The 25,888-nt window shown below is 34.5% G+C and overlaps 3 protein-coding genes across 8 annotated transcripts; 2 read left to right on the forward strand and 1 right to left on the reverse strand.

Moving 5' to 3' along the window:
- Positions 1-256: 256 nt before the first annotated feature.
- Positions 257-14,595, reverse strand: LOC101209902 (DNA repair protein RAD50). 2 transcript variants are annotated; one of them, XM_004133932.3, is made up of 27 exons: positions 14,158-14,593; positions 13,955-14,041; positions 13,628-13,795; positions 12,456-12,631; positions 11,823-11,937; positions 11,006-11,234; positions 10,320-10,498; positions 9,999-10,169; positions 9,773-9,877; positions 9,577-9,684; positions 9,260-9,471; positions 8,872-8,964; positions 7,878-8,005; positions 7,289-7,403; positions 7,047-7,176; positions 6,615-6,824; positions 5,563-5,771; positions 5,154-5,355; positions 3,543-3,712; positions 3,141-3,465; positions 2,426-2,551; positions 2,285-2,337; positions 1,563-1,713; positions 1,364-1,426; positions 1,155-1,288; positions 877-1,005; positions 257-759 (listed from the first exon to the last, which is right to left on the reverse strand). In XM_004133932.3, the coding sequence occupies exons 1-27, from the start codon at positions 14,278-14,280 to the stop codon at positions 720-722; spliced, it is 3,951 nt and encodes a 1,316-aa protein (XP_004133980.1). In that variant the 5' UTR covers positions 14,281-14,593; the 3' UTR covers positions 257-719. The 2 variants fall into 2 exon arrangements, with proteins under 2 accessions (XP_004133980.1, XP_031738582.1); XM_031882722.1 differs by lacking the exons at positions 257-759; positions 877-1,005; positions 1,155-1,288; ... (2 more) ...; positions 2,285-2,337; positions 2,426-2,551 and adding an exon at positions 2,902-3,039 and having other exon boundaries at positions 14,158-14,595.
- Positions 14,596-14,759: 164 nt separating this feature from the next.
- Positions 14,760-18,033, forward strand: LOC101210151 (Werner Syndrome-like exonuclease). Of its 4 annotated transcripts, none has more exons than XM_004133933.3 (6): positions 14,760-15,160; positions 15,319-15,498; positions 16,356-16,486; positions 16,584-16,745; positions 17,386-17,496; positions 17,656-18,033. In XM_004133933.3, exons 1-6 carry the CDS (start codon positions 14,857-14,859, stop codon positions 17,710-17,712), a joined length of 945 nt encoding a protein of 314 aa, XP_004133981.1. In that variant the 5' UTR covers positions 14,760-14,856; the 3' UTR covers positions 17,713-18,033. The 4 variants fall into 4 exon arrangements, with proteins under 4 accessions (XP_004133981.1, XP_031738583.1, XP_011650865.1 ...); XM_031882723.1 differs by having other exon boundaries at positions 17,693-18,025; XM_011652563.2 differs by lacking the exon at positions 16,584-16,745.
- Positions 18,034-20,646: 2,613 nt separating this feature from the next.
- On the forward strand, positions 20,647-24,704 carry LOC101203290 (nipped-B-like protein B). 2 transcript variants are annotated; one of them, XM_011652565.2, is made up of 4 exons: positions 20,647-22,149; positions 22,674-23,571; positions 23,818-23,936; positions 24,047-24,704. In XM_011652565.2, the coding sequence occupies exons 1-4, from the start codon at positions 22,072-22,074 to the stop codon at positions 24,287-24,289; spliced, it is 1,338 nt and encodes a 445-aa protein (XP_011650867.1). In that variant the 5' UTR covers positions 20,647-22,071; the 3' UTR covers positions 24,290-24,704. The 2 variants fall into 2 exon arrangements, with proteins under 2 accessions (XP_011650867.1, XP_004134372.2); XM_004134324.3 differs by having other exon boundaries at positions 20,648-22,149; positions 24,053-24,704.
- The last annotated feature ends 1,184 nt before the right edge of the window (positions 24,705-25,888 follow it).

Consider the following 25,888-nt stretch of genomic DNA (forward strand, 5'->3'; position numbering starts at 1 on the left):
GCTAGACCTCGGTCTCCTTTAACTACATAAAAGAAAAAGTATCTAATGTATAAGTAAAGATAATTATCTCGATTGATAGATATCCTTTTTAGCATATCCAAAAGTAAAGTCTTGAAGACTTAGGTCTAAAGTGACAATATGGGTGCAGCTATTAAGATGGGTAAAGAATAAAAAAATGATTTGTAAATTGTTGTTATTATTTCCTAGATTGAATCTTAGCTCATATCGATAATACTTCTTAAAAATATGGCTAGCCTAAAGGATAAGATGAGAGAATTCTTTCATAATCAATCTATAGAATGTTACTGTCAATGAAAAGTGTCAAATACATAGGAGGACCACCCTATTTACAAGGGATTAATACAAAAATGAGGGTAGGAATTTACCTATACCATATTCTAATCCTACCTCCATCAAATAACTAGGTTAAAATTTTCACAACTCAACAAAATCATAATTATCTCATTATACATGCATGCATGCATATGTGGGTATGTATACACATGTTATTAGGTAGGAAGAATGCCTAGCTTTCAAGGAATCAGAGTTGGCTTCCAAAAAGAGTAAACATGTGAAACCAATTGGAACCAACAGTAATTTCTAAGCAACAGCATACTAAACTCTTTGGCTTGTTGTTAACTGACCTGTTCACTCACAAGCCCATGTTTTTGCTTGCAGCTACTCAAATTCAATTGAAGTTCAAACATTCTTCCATGGCTTCAATCAAATATCTCTTGGCTTTCTATTATGCTGTGCTGGCTGTAAAACAGAATTGGACAAGTTAGTAATGAGAAGAATTAGGTGAAAACCAAATGAGAATAAAATATGTACAAACACAAATACACAAAATTGATACACATATAGTAAGAGCCTTACTGGTCGTCTTTCGTAACACGATAATATTTCTCCGCATGCTGTCTCTGACCAATTAGCTGAGCGAAACGCTCATCATGTGTAATTACTATGAGCTGAAAGTTCTCCTGCCCTTTCCTGTCCTCCATGATTCTGCAGAAAAAGATGGAATCGTATCTAACTTAAGTTTGGTTGCATACGTGATTTTAGTTCGGCTCAATTATAGGTCCAATTTCTCAACACTCAGTTCTTTTATTTGGTTGGAACTTAAAATCAAAATGAATGTATAATCATATCCATACCGTAAAAGAGCTGCAGCAAGACTTTCGGCATTTGGACCATCTAGATTAGTGGTCGGCTCATCTAGAGCGAGTATTCCGCAATTGAGGCAGAACGTTTCAGCCAATGCTAATCGAATTATAAGAGAAGCAAGAACCTGTAATTACAATATCAATAATAACTTTTCAAAGGAAACAGGGCAAATATTAAGCAGGGGAACTGAATTGAAGACCTTTTGACCAGCACTGCACCTTCCTCTCATTTCGAGTTCTGCATCTCCAGTCTGCATGAGAACCTGAACAGTATACACCGCTAATATTGAATATATTGTAAAAAAATATACTAGCAAAAATGTTTTGCTAATATACTTGATCTTAGCCAAAAGATATCAGAAAGGTATCAAAAGTTGTGATAATAAAAAGCTAACCGACCCTGTAGCTATATGAACGAGTTCCTGCACCCTCAGAATCTGAGTGAATACTTATATAGTCTATATCCTGTCCCCGGTATGTTTGTTGCCACAACTCCCTTATAATTTTATTTATTTCCTCCATTTTCATGGTGTGGAAGCGCATTAGTGCTCTGAAATGAAGTCACGAGAGATAGATAAAAATAAAGAAAATAACAGAACTCAAATTAATATATTATGGGAAAGAAAATATGCATGCATGTTCATCTCGTCTACAAACTCCAACATATTATGATATATGGCAAATTAAAAGTGGTAAATATAATAGTGATATCTATGGGTTTCTATTGCCAATTTTTTTTGCAGCAACAGGCCTGAATATAGTTTCCTCTTTCCTAAAACTCTGCTTACAACTTGCACATATCGCTGCAGCAGAGAGAATCAGAATGGTGGGTGAGCTCAGAAAACGTGAGAATAATTTTAGTTAGTTTGATGAGAGAAAATGGTTATTCCTTAACCTCCTATTAGTAAATATGATGCAACAATATAGAAATCTGTCATTGTCTTTTTCTAAATGCCTCCAACTCCACACTTGTTAAGTAATAAAGAATGATTATAGGGAAATGGTAATTCATCGTCAGTTAAAAAATGTGATAATAACAAGGAAGGATAGCAAGAAATTTGTTGCCAATAAAATATATACACACACAACAATAGGAAAAAGAAATAAAAATTATAACTCACTTGTCAAGGGCATTGTAATATCTATCCAAATCCTTGTTTGCCATCTCAGTTGTCTGTCATTAAATCTTAAGTTTATCAGCAGAACCAAATTAGAAAAGATGAACCTATTAACAGCTGCAAGAAAAAAAAAAAAAAACTAACCTTAAGCTGGATTAGCTGATCAAAATACCGCTTGTCAATGTCCTTATATTGCACATGTTTTAAATCAATTTTATTTTTTGAAATATTGCTTTGATAGACAGACATCGTCCCATGAAACCTGTTTAGCTGTTACAAGATTTATACACAAACCCATTCAGAAAAATATATATGTAAATTCCCTGGATGTCATCTACCTTAAATAGAAAATAGACTAAAAAATGCCAAAACCAACAAGGTTTACAATTCAAATTGAAATTTTCACAATTTACAAGATCGACTTACATAAATATCAATATTGAACTGGAAACTTTATACAGTGTTTGAACAGATGTTTCGCTTTAGTGATACAAAACTACCCGATGAATTGACTGTCTTTGATGGGCAAATACATCCTACCTCTATCAGACCAACGTTGCTTTTAGCTCAACCGAAGTGACACTTTCTAGCCCAAAGTTAGCGTCTGCTTTTTTTTTTTCTTTTTAATGTAGCTCATAAAATTAGTTCAGTCTTATTCTTCATTTCCTCAACTCATGAAGTATATGGCATTGCCCTTATACCCCATCTCCTCACAAATTCAGCTAGTCTCCACATTGATCAGTTCAAAAGATTTATCCCTTGAGAATTAACATGTATTATATATATATTAATTGGATGCACAGACTAGATGGAGAAGAAAAATAAGATTTCATATTTGTAGGCAGAAGAATAGAAAAACCTCAGACAATAGCCTCTCTCTTTCCTGAGATAGTTTTCCTATTTCAGCCTCAACGGTTGAAACCCCTCCAATCTTTAAAATTTGCTCTTCCAATGATTCAATATCACGGGCAAGCTCATCAACTTCAGCCTTTGTTTTCCGGTAGTTCAAGTTATCCTCAATGTTTCTTCTTAATTGATCTTGATTCCGCATCAAGTCCTTGCTTTTGTTTAATTCAGCCAATATTTCCTGCTTCCTACTGTCACAACCTTGAAGTTGAGATTCAGCCTGTGCCTTCTTTTCCTGCAGTTCCTTCAGCCTCTCACCTTTCTTTAAATCAAGATACCTGTAAGGTAAAACCAAACATCAGCTTTGAAGGCATGAAAGAACATTTAAGATCACTATAAAACTCAGTGGACATACTCTTTAATCTTAGATGTTGTTCTAAGAAGTGTCTCAACTTCCTGCTGAAATTTCCTCTTTTTATCACCCAGCTCCTCATATTCACGATTAAGCTTATCTTTTAGTTCATTATAGTCGTTAAGTAATTTATCTTTCTCCTTTGACAAGGGGATAAGGGCTTCTGCCAAATGCTGCAAGCGCAGGAAAGATCATCATAACAAGATTAGAAACGCTAGAAAGTTAAAATTGGACCAGATAAAAACATAGAAAGAACGCAAAAGACTATGATCTTCAATCAGAAACTTTCAGAATATTCAGTCCATAACCGTGACAAGTTATTTGCATTGGTATTTCAAGTGCCTCTGTTCTACAACTTGACATAGTCCTACCATTCGCCCATGGCATGTTAGAGTGTTACATAAAACTAACTTACCTTTGCATTTTCCTGTTTAAGTTTATATATATATATTTTTTTGTTAAATATAACCAGAGACACGAGAACATGGGTGAGTGCAATGTTCTGAAGGTGTAAGCCTAGTTTGGAAATATTAGGATTATTAATATGGTTATTAGTAGAGGCATAGTAGTACAGAACTAGTAAGTTTGTTAGGGCTTTTAGTTATAAATAAAAAGAGAGAGTGGGTTGGGAGCAAGGTGTGGATCACTATGAAGGAATTTCCATGATGGAATTAGGAAGAGAGATAGCCCTCTCAGAAGGATAGGTTATCTTTTAGTGTTCCTTGTTGTTCTTGAGTTTGCTTGTTAGGTGGTAAGTGTTAACTGGTGCAGTGGCTGCAAAGTTAGAATTCTTTATGTATAATGCCTCTTTTTTTTTATGTCTTATTAATGAAAATGAGAAGCCTTTTTATAGGCTGGAGATTACAAGAGTTGTTAAACTAACTTGGGGTTGAGTTAGTTTAACTTGGAGTTGAGTTAGTTATAACTAACTCATGATACAAAATTGGTAATTAATCCTAAACTATAAAAATGGTAATTCAAACCCCTCTTTTAGGATAAAATTCAAGAAACATCAAGAAGGGAGATGTTCTACATCAAGAAGGGAGATGTTCTACATCATTAACCTAAGAGAATGAGGGTTTCCTTTTGAAGCATGATCTGGAAAAAGTTTATGACAGGATTGATAGGCCTATATTGATGTCATTCTCAAGCTCGAAGGGTTAGGCCAAAGAGGGAGGTGGTGGAGGAAGGGTTGTTTATTTAATACTGCTCCAATTTTTAAGGGTTTTTTCTTCTTCTTTTTTTTGGTGAAAGGGTGCTAACTTCTCCAATTTAATCAAGGGGCATCCGAGAAGTAAATTCCTTGCTAATAGAAGGATTAGCAAAGGGCATCTGATTTCTCCATTCTTGTTTACTATCATGGGGGACGATCTCAGAGGTGCTATTCACTATTGCTAAGAGAAACAAATGCTCCAAGGGTTCTGAGTGGACAGCAAGCAGATAATGCTCAGCCATTTACAGTCTGCAGATGACACTCAATATTTTACCGCGGATTTCATGGACAAATTTTTTGCAATATATTAAACAAGTGAACTCCTCAACTTCTTTTGCGTCTGAATTTTTTTTTTCTTATTCGTACTTTTTCATTATTTTCTACCAAGAAAATATAGTTACCTTTTCATCAAGATCAACTTGACCTTTTTCCTCAGTCAGACGGTCCAACTCTTCTTCAGCCTTCCTAACATCACGCAAAGTATTAGCTGCTTTCACTTTTTCCTCTCTTAGAGTGTGCCACCTTATCTGAATGTTGGCCAAATCATTTTCCATGTATCTTTGTTCATCCCTTAGCTTTTCTAGTTCATTGTGTAAACCATCTCTGTTTCCAAAAAATACAAGATGTTATTCTTTGGATATATAGAAGAGAAACTGGCTACAAAAGAGAGTGCTTTAACTTTAAGAGTGAACAAATATCGAGAGTGATGCTGGAAATTCGAAGAGCGGAAACATGAAAACTTCACATACTCTTAACTAGAATAATGTAAAGTATGGCTTAAAGAATTAAATATATAATCAAGTTAATTACTTGGTGTTTTGCAATGTATTCAACTCCGACTGAATTTCTTCCAATGTTTTCACACCTTTCCCTCGAAAATCAAGCTTGTAGACCAAGTCGTCAACTTGCTTTTGCAAAGTTTGAATTTCTTGGTAAAGCCTGTCGGCAGTGTCAATAGGTTGCACCAAGTTCTCAACTGAGTCCCGATCAGCCTTTACTTGCGCTAAGACACCCACCACCTACAGGTAAAAAGAGACATCATGACATCGTGACATCATGCTACTTGTAAATATCTTAAATAAGAAAAAGACATCCTTTTTCAGTATTCACGTTGAAAAGAAATGGAGTAAATTACACTTTTTCTCCCAATTTATTGGGAAAAAAATCAGCTCTTTAGCCATTTTTTGTAGGGCGTACATCCTTCCCAGTGAGAAATTCTTTTCAACTTCATTGTTCTTTTTTTTACTTCATCTGACATCTCCACAAAGGATTCTAGTCATGTACAACCACACTGCTGGAGAATAAAATTAATATTTTGCTGGTGTGGACTTTAGTAGCTTATCTTTTAGACTATTAGATATTCATGAAACTAAACTGTGTACACATGGAAAAAAAACTTGAATTCAGTGGCTTAAAAATGAAAGAAGACTTTGTCCCTACCCACGTGGGAACCTTCCAAAAAAAAAAAGAAAAAAAAACAAAGAAAAGATCTAAATGAAATTTTGTTTCCTCTAAGAAAAGAAATTAATCCTACAACAAAATTCCAAATCAAATTTTCTTTCCTCTAAACAGGAAATTAATTCAATTCTACAACAAAGATCTCCTTCAAGCGAAAACCCTTCTTAGTAGGAGGCTTTCCTAGATAAAAGCAAGTTTCGCCTGTCTAAAAGACCAGGGCATAGCAGGAGAAATTGGCATGTTCGCTAAACTGGACTCGGGACTCTTTCATAAAATCAAGTCTCGACACTTGAAAGATGAACAGAAAAATAAGTAGTTAAATGAATGTCTTGTGGTTCCGTTTTTTGTATTCATCCTTATCGAAAGAAGAAGAGATGGCACATAAATTGTGTTATGGTAATTACATCATCAAGGGCCTGTGACTTCTCATCCAGCTCTTCATTAAGCTGATGAAGTTCTTTCTCTGCATTAGGAATTGTTTCGTTGCTAAGTTTGACATATTCTTCAAATACCATGCGGAGCTTATCCAGTTGCTGAAAATGGGAGTCAGAGCTAGAAGACTCCACTGCAAGCACTTTCATATGCTCAGCAGAACTTGCAGCCTTCACTCTTTGCTGAAATTAGAAGAGAACAACAAAAAACCAATAATTAACTAAATTTCCATAGATAAGCTCGCTGAGTTAAAGCAGCATCCAAATGAGGAACTTTCTTCTACTAGATACAATTCACATTTAAGAAAAATATAGCAGAATGAATCATAAAATGTGCAGGAAAAGAAAGCCATAACAACATCAGGTGGAAAAAAAGAATTGAGGGTTGAATGACAGCATTTCAACCTTTTTAACAAATTCATCTTCTTCTTCTGCTGTGAAGGGGCGCTCACAACAAGGGCAAACATGATGGGCACGGGCAACTCTTTCAAATGGATCAAACATTTGACGCATACCATCTGCAATATTGTACTTGCTGCAGATAATGCACCGAAAACCTTGTCAATTATCATCGGAAAGAGCATGGATCAACAGAAATTAAAATGTCAAAATGGCAGCATCATGAACTTTAAGGCCACAACTGTAACCTTTTTTGCACATCTTTTTTCTCCTTAGCCCCTTCCAGGGCCTTGAGATACAAATCTACACTAAAGGAGAGTGGATCCAAGGACTGGAGTTTGGATTCAACAAATCTCTTTCTTGCTGCATGAAAACAAATGATGGAAACAACATTTGCAATCAAACAATCTTATATAGATAAAAGTGGTAGTATTCGATGAGATTGAGAAAGCGGGGAAAAGCTAAAAGCAACACAAAAACTTGCTGAAAATTCCGGTGCATTAGAACTATAAATTTAAAAGCAATCTTACGGGAGTCTTTTCCTTGAAATATTAGGCACTTGGACTTTCTTTGTCAGGTTATTTTGATGTGTTGCTTAAATATTCATGTTAATCCAAATAAGAAACTTAAAATGATTAATCATTTTTTTCCCTAATTCTCCCTACATCAACAAGAAACATATTGAAACTAACATAATAAGAAAATAACCTTAAAATAAGAATGATGTAAGAGAAAAGTAGAAAAACCATTCTTGTAACAATAATTCAATAACAAACATCTAAAAGAAAATTTAAGAAACGTATAATTCCAAAAATACTGGCAAGAAGAAAAACTCACATTCCATTTCCTTTTGATATCTGGAAAGGTTATGATTAACTTCCTGTATTTTCATCTGCAACATATTCACATCCTTCTCAGCTTCACGTGATTTAGAATTTAGGTCATCATACTCCATGCCAACAGCCCTGAGATAAGAGAGAAAAAAATTACACTAGCTCTTTGATACGAAGAGCAGGTCATGCCTGTTGCAAAGAATATAAAGCTCATCATATTGAATAATCCCAACAAGACCAATCCTTTTTATGATAACATAATCCCCCAAGACTAGAGACTGAATTGGTGTCTAAAATCCCCTGAGACTGAATTTGTGAAACATACCAATTCCAGGAGCTAAAGAAAAGAAGAAAGGAGAAAGCAACCAAGTCAACATCGGACTCAAAAATGATGGATAATCACAGGTAAAAATATCATATTCTTGAGACCTAAGACAATTCATTTGGCTAATGCCTTAATGCAGAACCTGACTATTATACCAAGAAGTATATTATGTGTTTGCAAAACAGAATTAAATGTGTGTGTGTGTGTGTGTGACATATCTATGTAAGATTAAGAACATGATTTCTTCCAAGAATAACACAAAACAATAGAAACATTACAGCGTGGAAACTCCCTCCACGAGCTGCAAACAATTTGTAAAGGGAACCATTATCTTATGCATTCCAAGCAAATACGTTGTGTAAAGAAAACCATTATCTTAAAATGCATTCCAAGCAAATATGAAGACATAAAATGTAGTTGAGATATGAAATTGAACAAACTTCATGCCTTGTGTGATTCTTAATTATAGATGCGGCCTATATTCCTCCATTGTTCTTTATTTTAACAGGTTTATTAGAGAGCTCTCTTGTAACACCAGTTCATAGGTTGAGGTAAACAAAGTTTGCAATAAAATAAAAATCGGTACATGAGATAGCATTGGTCCCAGCAAGCATTCAACTATAGAATTATTCTTCAAATAGATAGCAGAAAGGTATTGAGGCTCTAGAAGAACCTGAGTGCTTGAGTGATTTCTTTTTTCAAATCTTTCTCCGGAGGAAATCTCCCCTTTAGCACTCCTCTAATTTTGTCCTTGTACTCGTCAATTCTGAAGAAACAAGTATGGAAGAAAGCAAAAAAAAACATAAATATCTGCAATTGAAGCTGACAAAACTTATTTATGCAGAAACTCCACCAAGTCTATAAAAAGTGATATCACCGGCCTATAACGCTTTGATGATTAGGCAATGTATGAGACCTTACAGAATCCCACAAAATTAGTCCAAGATTAGAATTTTTAAACTCAACTTGGTTACGTCCTCACACCTTCACCATTTTGTTTTACCCTTGGTTAGAAGCTAACATGCCATGAAACATAGGCCAGAAAGAGATACTTCACTTACATCTTTCGGTGCTTCTTTTTATGATTATCTAACTCCGCTTTCTTGAGAGCAAGTTTTACTCTGTCCTCAGAGTCACCAGCCATTATGTCCTTCTCTCTGTTAACAGCCTTAATTTTCTGCTCAATGCCATATAGATCACTTTGCTTTTGACGTATTGTTGATTCAAATTCTCTTTCAGCAAGCTGGTTTGTCTTTCTCTCAACTTCAATTTGCTGCAATAACCAAGATATGATGTCCATATGCATCATCTCCGTTCCATCCAAAAAATTTGCAACTCCAAGTTTTAAAAAACCTAAAGTTGGACAACCACTACCTACCATGTTTTTTTCTCTTTCATCAATGTGAGAAAGATCAACATGAGAAATTTGAAGTTCAAATGAATCGCGCTCGCTTTCCTTCTCTTCAATTCTTTTCATGATTCCTCTCTGCATAAAATCAATTAATAGAATAAACAACATACAGTCCAAAACTTTATTTTCCTTTTTTTAAGGTCCAACGTCATTTCAGACTTACTTTGATGTCCGCTTTAGCATGTTTTTGGGCATCAATATTTTTCCATCGATCATTTGCATCCATGTAGCAATCCCATGCTGTCTTAAGTTCAACATCATTTGAAAGCTGCAATTCCACCTCCCTTAGTATATAGGTTCTCAAGAAAATGTTTTGAAAAAAAAAAATCCAATGCAAACAGATTTTTTAAGTTAGATAATATACAGTCAATTGAAAGCAAGAAAGTTACCCTTTTATCTTGCATATCCTTGTCAAGGTCTACTAGTCTTAATTTTATTCTATTGGTTAGGTTGGATGCAACTTCGTCACTGAAAGGAGTATTTGGTACAGAACCAAGATTATGTCTCGCAAAAAGTTCTTCAATAGTAGAATCACGTTCATTCTTCAATGACATGTGCACCTGGAGTTGAAAGTTTAAACAGTACCAGATATTGGTTCCAGAAGTAACGTGGCATCAACTGCCACATTTGAAGGCAATGTATACCACCCATTCTTTTCGGCAGTAAAAAGCAGGTATAAAATTGTTAAAATTTGGGCAAAGATGACTGACCTCAGCTTCTGTTTGAAGCTTACTAATCTCCCATATATATTCATTAATTGCCTGCTTAAGAAAGGAGCTTTTTGTCTCCAAGTCATTCATCTCCCTCTCCAACTTGCTTACCTTAGACTCCAAAATAGCAATTCTTTCTTCAAACTTGGTTTTCCATTCCTTCAGTTCTTCATCAGTGTCTACAAAATGGAGAGAAGCCAATGAGAAGAAAGCTCGAAGCCCCACAAAAAAGAAAAATCATAGGACTGAAAACCATAGTGAGAGAAAAAATTGTGATGACCTCACTAGACAAAGGAAAAAAAATTTAAATCAGTGAAATACAGACAACAAAAGTTTCAGAAAGATAGCACACCCTAAATCCTCATGGGAACTAGTTTCTCCTTTACCCTTTTCCTAAATAGAAAAAGAAAATGAAAGCAACACAATGATATGAACCTTTTGCAATCGAAAGAATCACAAAAGGCTTTGCGCTTAAATTAATAAGAACAAAGAAAACCACTATAATGCTTTAAATACCAAATCCAAACAATGAAACAAACTTCAACCACGCTTAAAAATTGTCAATGATTGAATTGCTTTCTTCATGTAACCTAATTGAAGGATGCTAGCCTGCCCAGTTCTTTACCTAGTTCCTACTACTTATCAAGAAATTTGAAGCTATTTATTCTGTTCCAACTAGAACTGACCTTCATTCTCCTCAGAGAGAGCAGCATACTGCTTCTGCTGCTCCTTATATAGAGTGCTTCTTTCAGCAGTTTTAGTAGATATTTGATCTTGTAGCTTCCGCACATCTTTCAAGAGTGTTTCAGCGTGATGAATTTTGGCATCGACATCTTGAATGTTCTTCTCCAATTCTTGCATCTGACCTTTAACAGATTCTGTTTTTTCCTGATCCTGAGAAATGCTTTCCCTGAGCTGTAATAGTGAGAGAATATGTCAGCAAGACAACTCTTTCACCAAAGTCTAGAAGACATCTAACATCAAATAAAAATTTGAAGGCAGGATCACAAGACCACGAAAGAACGGGATGAAAATGCAGTTAATCGTTGTGTGCCACTGGATGGAGGACCAAGAGAAAATGTAAGACTGAAGTTGAATAGTTTAGTTAATTTCAGTTGTTCCTTTAGGTCAACCACATTTGTCTGGGAACAACGTAACAATCTTTACAAAGGAGAAATTTCTCAAGCTAATACAATCTGGTTGGCAGTTCCGTTTGATGTAGAAGGAAGAAACTAAGAATTATCGTTCCACCACATATGCATTGGTTTAAAAATTGGTCATATTGAACTCTCTTCACCAAAAGGGATCATAGACCTTGAATATATTTTAAAAGTTACTCACCACAGCGAAGTAAAACTAAGAATTATTGTTCCATCATGCTTTGAGATGTGTACGATTCTAGACAGCTGGAACTACCTCCATCCAAAAGAAAAATGGCAAGCCAAGAAGATATAGAATGTGAAATCAGTTATCAATGCGTGCACGGAAAACATGAACAAGAACCTTATATGCTGCATCTTTTAAAGTTTGAAGATTCTCCAACTTTAGTTTGTAAGTCTTTATTTCATGAGCCTGATCCTTGTGAAGCTTCTTTATGACCTCCAATGCCTTTGTATATCTGTACAATAATATGCTCAAAAATTAAAATATGAGCTTACATCATCAGTCACCGTTCACCCAAGCATGGAAGAATAGGTGGGAATCAAAACCCAGAGAACAAGAATCTGAACAATGCTTTCCAATACATCAACAAAACAAATTTCCTAAAAGTAATGATATAAACAATCTTCATTATGACTTATGAGGATAGACTGACAGTCAAAGGATTCTCTAAGAACAGCAAAAGTAAAAGTGTTTATGCATGAAAATGAAATAGATGATGGGGATAACTTTTCTTGAATATTTTTAATTTACACGGGGGGAAGAGACAGAAGATATAGAAAATATAGACTTAACTTGAATAAAAGCTTTCATTTATTCTGGCCAAAGACACAACTTCATTTTTATAAGACATTTTTTTTATAAGATTTTTTTTTTTTTATAAGAATTTTTTAAGACATAATTTAGCCATATTATTTATTATGTTGAGATAAGTCATCAAACGACATTGAATTCATCGTAACATGGAAACAGTACCTTGTAGCAGAGAAGATATCATCAAATTTCTTCTTCAGAGTTGAAGGATCTTGCAATGGCCAATTAGCTTCATCTTGGTGAACAAATATCACATTTTCCAGAACAGCCTTTGACACACCCATTAATGCAGGAATCTCTCTATCCATGTCAGCACATCTATAGCTGAGACAAACTTTCTGCAATTTTACAACAGTACAAACAACGATAACTGGAATTAATGATGTCAAAAATTTAAACCAATAGCAACAGGCTCAAATCACCAATATCCCCTTGCCACTACTCCGTCAACAAGTATGCATGGTCAACCGTACAAACAACAGTCACTGCATCATTTTTATTTACTTACCTCATTTAAAAGCAAACAAAATTACTGACAACATATACAATCTGAGAATTTTACACGTCAACTCATCAGGAAAAGGATGCCACAATTCCATAACAACAAAACATGAAAGTTTTGTAAGGAAGCATGCAGTCTATTTGCAAGAAAGGGGGAAATGACAATTACCAAGAATTGGTTACTTGAAAGTCAGCCGTCAGGAATGACGGATTCCCTTTGCCTAAACTACTGACCACTTTAAAATGAAATGTTGACACCAGAAGATTATATAACAATTCTAAAAAAATCAAGGACACCCTCTCAATGTCAGTTAAGAAACCCAGAGGTGAACAGTACCACATTTATTATGTACTTTCTTTTAATAAATCCATTTTTCTGCCAACATGAGCTTAGCTCAAGTGACACCTGTATGTTTCTGTGGACAAGAGGTCTCAGGTTCAAACCCCTACCATCGGCATTTATTACAATACCTTTGCAAAAAAAAAAAAAAAAATCCATTTTGGCATCGAGTCAAAATCAACAAATCTTTTCCCCAACTAATGTTGTTGAAGTCTTGCACTTCCTTCAATTTGATCAACCACTTATTTTCTCCCTCACATAATTTGAAAAATCAAGTTCAGCCATCTTACTCCAGATTTCCTTTCCCCACTCTCTTTGTTTGTTTGCCTCTTTCCTCCTTAGACCCATGTTACTCAATTTCTTTTTAAGTTCCAACATAGAATCACATGTAATTGTTTGAACACCCTCCAAACCTTCTTAATCCGTGTGAGTGATGAGTAAAAAACCACTAACGTAAGAAATGTAAATAATACTAATAATAATATGCCAGCACCTCTCCGGTATGTGGATTTATCGTCTGGAACACACTTTCAATTGCTTTATACTCCATTTTGGATGCCTTCTGAGTAAGTTGGAATGACCTTATGCAAACCACGTCCTTACCCGCCGCTGTCTTAAACCGAAGCTTGATTTGTCCCTTTGTCTCTGTCTCTCCTGCAACCTACACAATCGTCCAAGCAAACCCTTGTCTATTTAATGAAAAACTACGTGAGCTCAGAATATTCGATAACCCATTCATCCCTTGTCCAAAACCAATATCAGTTGACATTACCAAATGAAAAGAACTGAAAAATAACTGAAAGTGCAAAAACAGACGGACCTTAGGGTCGTGAATGAAGCTGTGGCCGGACCTGGCATTGGGAGGCAACTCGCCAGTACAAGAGAGCTTCAAGCATTCAATTATGGTCTTCAAAAAAAGAATGAGTCACCGCCATTAAGACGAAACAAATATTCCCATATGTTTGAGCAGTGTAAATCAAAGACTAAATATCAATAAGAAAATGGGGGCCAAGAAGAAATTACAGTTTTCCCAGCACCGTTAGGGCCAACGATCAGCGTCAATGGCTTGAAGAAGGTGATGACGTTCCTATTTTCGGGGTCAAAACTCCGAATGCCTTTAATCAACATCTTGTCCACTGTGCTCATCTTTCCAACTTTCACTACTATCCAAAAATTCTTTTCAAAATACAGAGTACGACGCAAAATTTCACCGCTAAAAGAGTTCTGAACTCTCACTCTGAGAACCAACACCGGGCTCAAACTCAGTACTGTATTTAGAATGCTGGCAATGAAGAACGCTTCAGAAGAAGCTAGCGAACTTCAGTTCATCGTCAATCGTAGAGTATCAGTTCATCGCCTCGTCGCCTCATGGTCATGGCTTGGCTAGCTTTGCTGTTACGATACCAACAGAGAGTCTCGCCGGAGTTTTTCCAACGATGAGCAGTGGCGGTACGGTCATGGCTTGGCGCTTTGCTGTTATTTTGTTATGGGCCTGCATTTGGGCTGGACTTCCATTTAGGGTTTTGGGCCGGAAATAGTTGGTTTAGGCTAATTATTTGGTCCAAGCAAAATTTTGTAAAAGGGTAATTTTGTAAAATTGGTAGGTCAAAATTGTTTAAGTTTTGAAAAAATGGAGCAAAAATCAAACTAGAGGCCTTCCATTTGGGTCACCGTAGCGTAGTGCGAACGAAAATCAAATTTCCGTCCGTCATGAGCACTTAAATGGAATTTCGGGGCAGTAGCAACAGTAGCCATTCTTCGACGGAGCTCTCTGCATGCTCCTCATCTTTTCCGCCGTGGTCGTTCTCCGCATCGGAGTTCGATCAGCCGTTTACAGAGCAACAACTCCAAGCAATTGAGGCCATTGAAGCTGCTTATCAATCCACCAGCGCCAAAAAACGACGACCAAATTCCACGCCCGACGGAAACGAGGTCTCATGCGTTTCTCCCGACACCGGCCGTCGACTGCCTCGTTCCATTTTTTCTCATCAGTCTCCACGTTTTTCTCCCCTATCGCCCTGTCGAGGTATTTTGTTATTTCTACTGTAAAATGTATTGTAGCAGAGGCGAGGAATTTGGGGAACCATGGGTTGTGGTTTTTGAACTATCTTTTGGGGATCTAGGTTTTTTACTTTTGTGCTGAAATTGGAAGTGCGGGTATGTCTGTACTGTTTTGGGTTTCAGTAAACTCGAAGATGAGGTTTCCTGCATTGAATTATGGTGGCCGAATTATTTACAGTAGAACTGTGAGTGAGGTCGATAGAGCGTCTAGGGAGCTAGCGAAGAAAATCAACTCCACGAGGAAAGCAATGGATCAAATTACTATTGGGTTCGACATCGAGTGGAGACCCTCATTTAAAAGAGGTCAGCAGTTGATTCGATTGAACAAACTTACACGTGAATTTTGAAGTTTCATCCACTACTAGAAAACGCAAATGCTTCTTTCGGTTTCTTGTTACACATTTCTCCTCTCATCTGTCGCTATTTCGCCAAACAATTGAATCGAATACGGTTTTCTTTATTCAAAAGTATGTTAGTTGTGTTTCTCGTAGGAACCAAATCTGTAGTGTCTTCAAGAACCAGAAATATTATTTGGATTTCCTCCTCAATGTGATGATCCTTCGTTCATTGAATTTTCTTTTTGTTAAAAGTTTCCCCTCAAGAAATTTATGCTTGACAACAGAACAAATGCATGAAAATATTCATTTCGCTATCAATTAACTTCAATCATGCACAACCTTATTTGATAAGATTGAAATTGTTGCTGGCTCTTATGATCTGCCAGAAGTTATTCTTGGAGAGAGCTATGAGGATAGCTCAAGTGGAAGAAACATATATATTTAACCAAAAAGTTAAAAGGTTTGAATCTCCTAGTTCCCACATGTTGCTGATCTAAAAGCAAAAGAAAAAGAGAAAGAAAGCGATTTATTGTTTCTTTCTTGCGGTATTTGCTGATTGTTTAATGAAATTACGGCTGAGAATTAGACCTTGGATTCTCGATTCCCCCAGTTCTTTGTGACTATAGTTTGTTGCTTTATCTGGTTTTTGTGGTTAAACTCAAATCTTGGTTGGTTGGTGGCTGGTAACTCAACAGAACTTAAGCTAATTACTCCTTCTATCATTCTTACAACCTGTTTAATTTTTTGTGGCTTCCGCAAAATCTGTTGATCAAAACTAGAATTTCTACTTCTTTGACTCTTCTGAGATGAATTTATATGCAGGTGTTCCACCCGGAAAAGCAGCAGTTATGCAACTGTGCCTGGAAAATTCTGAATGCCATGTGATGCATATCATTCATTCGGGAATACCTCAAAGTTTGCAGGCTCTTCTAGAGGATGACACACTCAGCAAGGTTTGAAACATCACTATAGTTGCTTCTATAAGTTTGTTTTCATATATTACTTAGAAGTTTTAAGCCATTTTAATCAACCATGTTGAATAAACTTCAGGCTGGAGTTGGGATTGCCAGTGATGCTTCAAAAGTTTTTAAAGAGTATAATGTGTCTGTCAAACCATTGAACGAAATTTCAGATCTAGCTAATCAAAAGCTTGCTGGAGTTCCCAAAAAATGGGGTCTTCGGGCTCTAACTGAGACGCTTATATCAAAAGAGGTGGTCTACTACTACTACTTCTGTTTGTATGAGTTTAAGCTGTTTGAATTGAAATATTTCTTATCAATGTAATGAAGTAAAAAGTTCTGGAAATGTTTTGGAATTCTTTTTGAAGTACTTAAAAAAGAGTTTTTAAATTTTGAAAAATAAGTTAAATCTAAGCCCTTGTTTTGTAAATCATTTTCTTTTTGTTCTTGGTTTTTAAAAACTAACCTTCTAAAACCTACTTTCACCTCTAAATTATGTTATATTGCAAACTAATAGGAGCAACTTTTAAAAACAGTTTTTTTTTTGGATTTTGAAAAAGAATCCAAATGTTTCTTCAAAGATAGTGAAACCAGGTAATAATATTGATTGATAAAACAAGTTTAAATTTAAAAAATCAAGTCAGGGTTAACAGAGCTGTAAATTTTCTGCTCGAACGATTTTCAAACATTCCAACCCGTTTACTAGTTACTTCTTAGATGCCGAAAACCAATTTTAATTTCTGAAACTTGTGTAGTTCTCTCTTCTTCATCCATAACCCCAATACTATACTCTTATATTCATATTAATGAAGTAAATGTTCATAGAGATCCTAAGCTCAGAGATATTTACAATTTGCAAATCAAATTTTCACCTTTACAATTGAACATTGTAGCTTCAAAAGCCCGACAGAATCAGACTTGGGAACTGGGAGGTGGCTGTGTTGTCAAAGGATCAGCTGCAGTATGCTGCCACAGACGCATTTGCTTCTTGGTATTTACACGAGGTATTATCAAATGACCCTTTTTTCTCTTTTTATGGTAATTTATTCAGAATTTATTCAAATCTTCATAATAAAAAAGATGTTTGAAATTACCATTTCAATTACCTAAAAACTATTGTTCACTCCCAGCGTTCTTTATCATTGTAACAATCTTAACCTCAGATCTTAAAAGGATTTCCACATGTTGAAAAAGTAGCAGATTCAGAGCCAATAGCGTGATGTTGCTGTTACGATAACATTCAATACTCGCCTTGAGATTGAAGGCTCGATTCACAGCTAAGTTATCCAATTGCTCTATTTAATCTTTTTGTTGAAATTGTTTCTTGGCTTAAGAAACTAAAATGATTAATTAATCTTAAGCAGCCATGTTATTTCTATTTTTCGTCACTGATTTTATGTTGAATTACAAATTGTCTATGAAATTAATGTCTAATAGGTCCTTGAAATTTCAGTTTTGTTGCATTAGGTCTTTTTAAAATTCATCACCCAGGTGACACTTATTTTAAAGTTTAATGTCTTATTAGACATAAAATTGTTAAATTTTTTTTTCTCTTTTGAATATATTAGAAACTTATCCATTAATCTTTTACGCTCTAAGTTTCAAAAGTTAGAGCCTATACATGTAAATTAACTTTATTTTTAATTAACCCAAATTGAATTAATTACAAAAGGAGTAGATTTATTTACTCTTGAACCCATAATGCATGGAGTTTAACAAAGGTGTAGCCGTTGAAAGCAATAAACACGAAAACGAGCCTTACATGAAACTGGAAAAGAAACACAATATTCTTACTTTGGCACAATGAGTCGGAATAAATAGAATATACATCTTTCCATTAATACCTTAAGGGCCAAGCCCACAATTCTAACTACAGCTATAAATTTTCAAGGCAAAATTACATATATACCATTATGAAAATTTAGTACAACAAGAGTCTTTCTCTCTCATTCTTTGCATCAACCTTTAAGTTTAAATTCTGCTTAGTAACCATTTGAATTTGTAATTTGTGTTTTCTCACAATTTCAATTGCTCACGATCTTAATGTTTCTTACCCAAGCATTTGAATTCTTAGCCAATTTTTTAAAACAAAAATCAAAATTCAAACGAACCTTAGTTATCAAATAAGTTGGTAGGAAATTTGGATGGTTTCGAAATTGTTGACCAAGCTTTGCTTTCCTCTCAAAGGAGCAATCACAAAAAGCAATGGAAGAATCTAATCTAAAAGGAAATAAATTTATAGAAGAGGACGCCAAAGTTTCTTATTAAAGAAGCAATGCTAAATAGATATTCCAAAACTTTCAACCAAAGAGAACTAAGATTAACTCTAAAAAAGTAAAAAAAAAAAAAAAAAAGGTTGAAGAATCTTAATTCTCTAGGTTCTTGATTAAACAATTTTTTTATAAATCTATTTTGATGAATCGCTTTTCAATTTATTCTAATTTAGCTTTTTTTTTAAAGATGGTCTAGTAATTCTGTTTTTTTTTAAAAAAAAACTTTTATTATTTAGATTACACAAAATTAGTTACGTTTTAAATCATATGAAAACTTGATCAGATATATTGTGTTAACTTATAAATTGAATGTCATAATGATACTAATTGTTAATTATATCAATACACATAGGTTTTTTTAAAACCTATTTGAACTAAAATGATATAATTTGAAATTTTAAAGACATGAGACACGTATATAAAAAACTTTTAGTAAAAAAAAAATCCATTGTGAAATTTTGGGTTTTAATTAAGAAAAAAAAAAGTAATCATTTCTTATGATTCTTTGCAAATATAGAAGGCAATTAGAAAATTAGAACTTTGCTTTTTCGTTTTTTGTTTCTAAAATAATGAATTGAACAACAAGTTCACCATTCAATACCTTCCAAATTGGAAGATTAAAGAAGGCAAGAGAAAGAATTAGTGAAGCCTGCAGATGTAGCTACCCAACCTTATTACATACACAAAGGAAATACAAGAAGGAGATCATACCCAACCTAGTAGCTAAAAAAAACCCAATTCAATCAAATAGTTGTTGATTAAATTCACCCCTCCTACCATCAAAACGCAACCACACTAGAGAAAAATGGGAGAAGTGAATTATACGAACATAGAAAGATTTACACTTTAATTAATTAATTTTATATTTTAGTGAATTATTTTATATATATATATATTTTTTAAAAACCCCCAGAAACTTGCTCAATAAATAGGCTAAGACATCATAAATGATCCAAAGTCATAACTTAATTTAATCGAAACTCTTTATAAAAGAAAAAAAGGATGAAGTAGAATGAGACACGTGGAAGAGAAAGAGGGGAAGTAGTGAGTGATGATGAGAGGGGGGATGCCACATGTAAAAGCTGCAAAGACAGAATCCATGTGCGCTTTCCCTCCTAAGGCAGGTGGTTTTGCAGTAATCCTCTATTTTCTCTTCTCACCCGCGCATCACCACCGCGTGTTCTCCACTCCTTTACTATCTTTTCTATTTATCCTCACTATTCACTACTCACTACTCTGCCTTATAGATGACATTGAGATCCCTAATCACCAACATTTACTTTTTTTTTTACTTTCCCTTAAACTATCCATTTCTTCTTTTCTTTCTACTTCATCTTATATTAAATTTTCATAAAATTAACTCTTAGAAATCTATTTAAAAACTAGATTTAGTTACATCCTATTATATAACATTGGTATAATAGTAACATTTTAATCATGGTAAATATGCAATACGTAAATCTGGTATAATAGTAACATTTTAATCCTTGTAAATATGCAACATGTAAATTTTATGTACTACAAGGTGAAAGTATTGTGCAACACTGTAACAAATAAATCAATAGACGAAACAGGGAGAGCAAATAGAATCAGATATTTTAATTGATATCTGTCAACTGTTGATATAAATTGTGTGGATATCAAACTCAATTAGTAACTAAAACACTTTTAAGTATCGGCTTTAAAATGTGTATTTGTAAGGATAAACTCTAAAATGTCAGATCTTCATGACCTACGAACACTCTACGTTAGAATATGATTTTGATCTCCAAAGTTTGTTTGATTTTAATTTATTTATTTTAGAAAATATTAGATTTAATTTTAATATTAGTTTATCAATTTTTGTTATCTAATTCATTTTCGTTATAGAAACTTATTGTTATTATTAAGATGGAATCAATTTTGGTAAAAAATAACTTTTAAAAAAATTGAAATATTATTTTAGTAAAAAGACACGAATGTATAATTGGTAGGGCTAGGATGTTGACAAGTGGAGGGCAGAGATGGAGAGTGGAGGAGCTTGAGCACACACCAATTGGGGCGTCATCGTCAGGCAATAGACAGCCTTTAACACTCCCATTTCTTCGTTTTTCTTCGCTCAGAATTTTCCACTCATCAAATTCTCTCGCGATTCGTCCCAACGCCATTTCTTCTTCTTCTTTCTCTATCACTGTTTCCTTGAACCCCATCTCCTCCATTTCTCTCCTTTTCAACATCAATTCTTGAGCTAAGCAACTCCCAATTAGTCTCCATCGTTAAAACAGAGGAAAATTTTTAAAACCCTCTCAAAAGTTTTGGACTTGTGAGGAGATTGAAGTGATTGTCGATGTTCATATTGCGAAAAATTTCTTATACCTTGTTTCTCAATCGGGAGTTAAGTTGTTGAATGTTGTAGTTTCTATTGAAATGCTCGTTTTGTTGAGACAAGGGATTTCAATCCATGATCATCGTCGCATTCTCCTTCTGCCTTTTTCAATTCTATGTGTGTTTTTGCCTGAATTCGACCAAAAACTCCATTGATGTTGGGTTTATTGATTCGATTCTATCTAATTGCAGCTTCACTCATTGTTGAAGCATTCGATTCTTTTTGTTCCCTTTTTTACTTATTTGGGATTTTGAATCGTTTGGGTGTTTGCTTCGGAGTGGGGTTTGAATCAGTGAGATCCAGGTTTACTTGGAATTGGTCTCGAGGATTTGGCATTGCCGAGCTTTTAAGTTCCACTTCAATCCTTGACTTGGGAACGACACTGGATACTCATACCCGTTGGCAGTGATTCATAACTTGAGGAAATAGATCTGTGGAACATAAAGCTTCTGTTGTTATTTGCGTTTGATCTTCAGAAGGGGATGATTTTTGCAATGAATTCTGGGTTAAAGGAGGATTTTCTGGTTCTTGATTGGCTTAGAGCACTTCATAGAAGACTGGGTTATAGTGGTCGTCTTTTCATACTGAAGAAACCTTTTGGGTTGACATAATTTTCCCTTTTGTTTTTTTGCAAAATCTCATGCCAAGAAGCTTAGGTTTCATTAGTTTGACTGAGTTGTAGTTAGTTTGGTATTGTTTGTTCAAATTTCTTCTGTGCAAAAGGCTATTGAGTAAGTTTGTAGAACGAATTTGAGGAAATATCATTTGCTGAATGGGAGAATTTCTGGTTGCTCAGAAACTATTAAAGCTCTAGAAGAATTATAGATGTTGAAAACAAGTACAACATGGGGCAGTGGAGGGAACAAACTAGCTTCATTCCCAACAAGAAAAAGTGAAGTAATTCAAGAATTCAAAAGCGGATTTTGTTCTTGGTCGGCACAATGTCGCGATGCTTTCCATTTCCACCACCTGGATACGAAAAGAAAGCTAGGATAGAGGATCTAGACCTATTGAAAAAGGTTGAGCAAACTTCCCTTCAGATCATACAAAGCATGATTGTGTAGGCCTCATCATAGGCATATATAGTGAGGAAAAAGAAGAATTTGGTTCTACATGCTTGTTAATTGATTTGAAGCATTTGTTCTGATTTATGTAATAAACTGTTTGAATTGAATCTCATGAGAGCTTTATGACTTGCTCTTTTCTAGCATGTGCTAATCATGAATCATAAGACTGAAAGTGACTGTTCTTACATATTTTGCTGTGGCCTGTGTTTGTACTGGTTTGCTATTAGGTTCTTTCTTGATTTTTTTTTTTTTTTTAATATATGGTATGAGTGCATAGATTCGACATGGCGTTTTTTCTATTAAAATTTAGCAAAACATCTTCTTGTCAGTCTGTGGGATCTCATTAAAAGTTTTCACTTACCAACTTTTGTTTGTCTTACCGATTATCATCCATTCCTGAAAATAAGACATTAAAGGTTTTCAGTTTTGTATGTAGTTTTCTCTTATGCTAATTGATTTATTCTTTTGAAAAAAAGGATAAGCATAAAAAGAAGAGGAAAAAGGAGAATAGGGATCACAAAGAAAAGAAAAAGAGCAGGAGCAGACATAAAAGGGACAAGGAGAAAGACAGAGTTAAAGATAAAGCTAAAACCTTGGATGAGTCAAAACTTCCAGATAAAATCCAATGTCACAATCGACAATTCCTCTTTCAGAAAGATCTTGAAGACAAGGATAACTGCAGACTAACCGAGAAGAGATATGCTGGACAGTCGGCTGGTTACAGTGACGGAAAGTTTAGTTGTGGTAGCCATCTGCCTGAGAAATTTAGTGTCTCCGAAATTGCGCTCGAGTTACCTAAGAGGAATAAGGATGAGGATGTTGATAGTGGATTTAGGAACCTTTCGGGGGAGAAGTTGTTTGCTTGTCTTCCAGAGAAAGATGATTGGATGGATAAGACAATGGCTAAGGTCACTCAGAACTTCAATGAAGGGAAGACGAAGAACAAGAATAAGGACAGTCGTGAAGCAAAATATGGAGATCTAGGAATACAAGAGGAGTCAAAGTTCAGAAAAAGAGGGACTATTCAGCCTATGGTTAAAGATGGAGTGGATTCGGTGGAGAAGAATGCTGATGCTAAAACTGAAGAGAAGAAGTGGAAAGGAAATGGGAGGGATGAAAAAAGCAAGGACAAACAGAAGGACAAAGATAAGGAAGGGAAAGGTAAGGATAAAGAAAGAGATAAAAAGAAGAAAAAGAAGGAGAAGATTGAACAGAAGTTTGGAAACCTAAAAAAATCAAAAGAAAGATACGAAGGCGACGTTACCAGTCCTGATTCAATAATAACATCACAACTTCTCAGGGACAGCCACGGATCTGTTGCAAGTATAGGAAGCCTCATGAAGAGGAAGGAATTTGAGAACAATGGAATCTTTGGTGAGTTGAATCTTGATGCTGATAATATTGCCTATTTGTTGTGTTAAAATTAGATCCATTGGACCTTTCCTCTTGAAACTAAGCAGGTTAAGGAAGGGCAGCTGCTCCTTATTTCAACTGCACTTCTCTTGAGATTACTTGAAGTTTTGTTACTGTTTATTATTGGCATGAAAATTTTGTAGTTTTTGTCAAGGATGGCACTGTTTTATTACCTCACTGATAAATTTTTGCTTACATTTTCAACAGCCAAGGATCATATGTCCAGTAACTCTACAAAGTTCACTTCTTCTTCTGATCTGCCTAGAGTAAACCACAAGATGTTAAAATCTTGCCAATCTTCTGCACCAACTGCTTCAAATTGGCAGGTAACAGCCAATATTTATGGTCTTAAAGAACACTAATCAAACGACTTTACTGAAATTCTCCCAGCTCTTTCATCTGCTAAATCTAACCAAGTTGATCCGAATTGTCAAAGGTACAGTCCAAGCCACCACATCCAGATTTAGAGTGTTTAAGCCAGGTGTATTTAGTTCCCAAAATGGAGGAATGGTCAGATTTTTGTGACCAAGATTGGCTGTATAGTAGCAGTGCTTCCAAATTGAAGAAGCTGAATGCACACAGGTATGAGATGGAGACAACGACACCATACGTATGGGCAGAGGCAATGCAGATTGACTCAATTGATATCTGCGCTCTACCGTATGTTGTCCCATATTGAAAGCTATAAACGTCGTCTTAGCTGCATCGACAACTCTGTATGATATGACACAAAGTTAACAAACAGCCCGGTGATGGTTTTTCAATTGTTCTGCAGCATTCCTTCATTTTCACTCAGTTGTTGAGGTCTAACATGATTGATATTTGCTCTGTGATCGATGTTGTCACATGAACTCGCTGCTGGATCAACGAGCTGGGATTTGGACAATCTTTTTCACCAGTTAACACTGAACATCCCTAATTCATTTATGTAGCCAAGTAAAATGCAAGCTCATGAGATTGCTTAGTAGGCAAGATGCATAAGCTTATTATGTAATTTCCTCTTTCATTTCAAAAGGGAAGTTAGATGTGCAGAACTTAACTCTTGATAGATTTATAAGAAATAGAAATATATAGAATTTAGTCATATTTATTTATTTATTATTGTCTTCTAAACACACATATAGAATAAGAATCACATTGAAATTTGTTTAAATTAGAATCTAATTATGTTATTATTTACAACTACAACCACATAGATGATTATTAAATTCAACTAGTAAGATTGCATGCACTCAATGTTTAGTTTATACGTCTCTTTGTGAATGATATTATAAATGATTTCGACGTATGTCGTAACTTTCATGTGAGTCGTCGTCTTGCCAATTTTCAATTTATTTTAATAATTTAATAATTTTCATTTCATTTTATTTCAATAATTTAATCATTTTCATTTTATCTCAACAATTATACATTACTCTCTAATTTAATAATTTATTTTACCACTTTTAAAATTTAAATAAAATTTATTTATTATATACTACATAGGAGTGTTTGTAAAAATAACAATAACAAAAACAATTATAATAACAATGTGTTTGTAAAAATAACAAAAACAAAAACAATTATAATAACAAGACTATGTCACTCAACTCTTTAATAGCTCTTTAATAGAAGTTTGATAAACGTTATTAATTATTTTGTTATCGTTTTCCTGTTACATATATATAATAAAAGAAAATTTGTCAAAATAGAACCATATTACACTCAGTAACAAATTTTTTCTAGTAATTGTGTTCTATAAAAGTTTAAATAATTTTTTAATTTTTTGCTATTTTTTAAAAAATTTCCTATAAAATTTAAAGTAAAATTAAATATTATATCTTAACTTTAAATTAAAACTTCAACCTCCTACAAGTTACACATTTGAAGTAGTTTTTCTCAATTTTTTTAAAACAAGTTATGTCAATCAAGCTAGTAACACATTTAGTTTAGTAAATAATATTAATAAGTCAGAAGTTAATATATTGAGGCTAGAAAATTTTATCGTAGTCGTCGTTCAAACAAACAGTAGTTTTTTAAATATGAATGAACAAAAATAAAATATCATCTTATAGACAAGTCGTGTAATAGATTGGCCTACTAGCACCTCTCTCACTCTGTACTAGGAAAGTCATAGCCTAATAGCCATACCAAATTTGTTAATCATTAACCATAGTAAAATAAAATAGGAGCACCCGATTTATTAAAGAAAAACTATAGTAATACTAATAATAGTTTGAGAAGGACAATATTGTTTTTTTCTTCCTTCAATAATTTCACGAACATGTTATTCGATATT

This window comes from Cucumis sativus, chromosome 3, assembly GCF_000004075.3.
Source record: "Cucumis sativus cultivar 9930 chromosome 3, Cucumber_9930_V3, whole genome shotgun sequence".
Classification (NCBI taxonomy): Eukaryota; Viridiplantae; Streptophyta; class Magnoliopsida; order Cucurbitales; family Cucurbitaceae; genus Cucumis; species Cucumis sativus.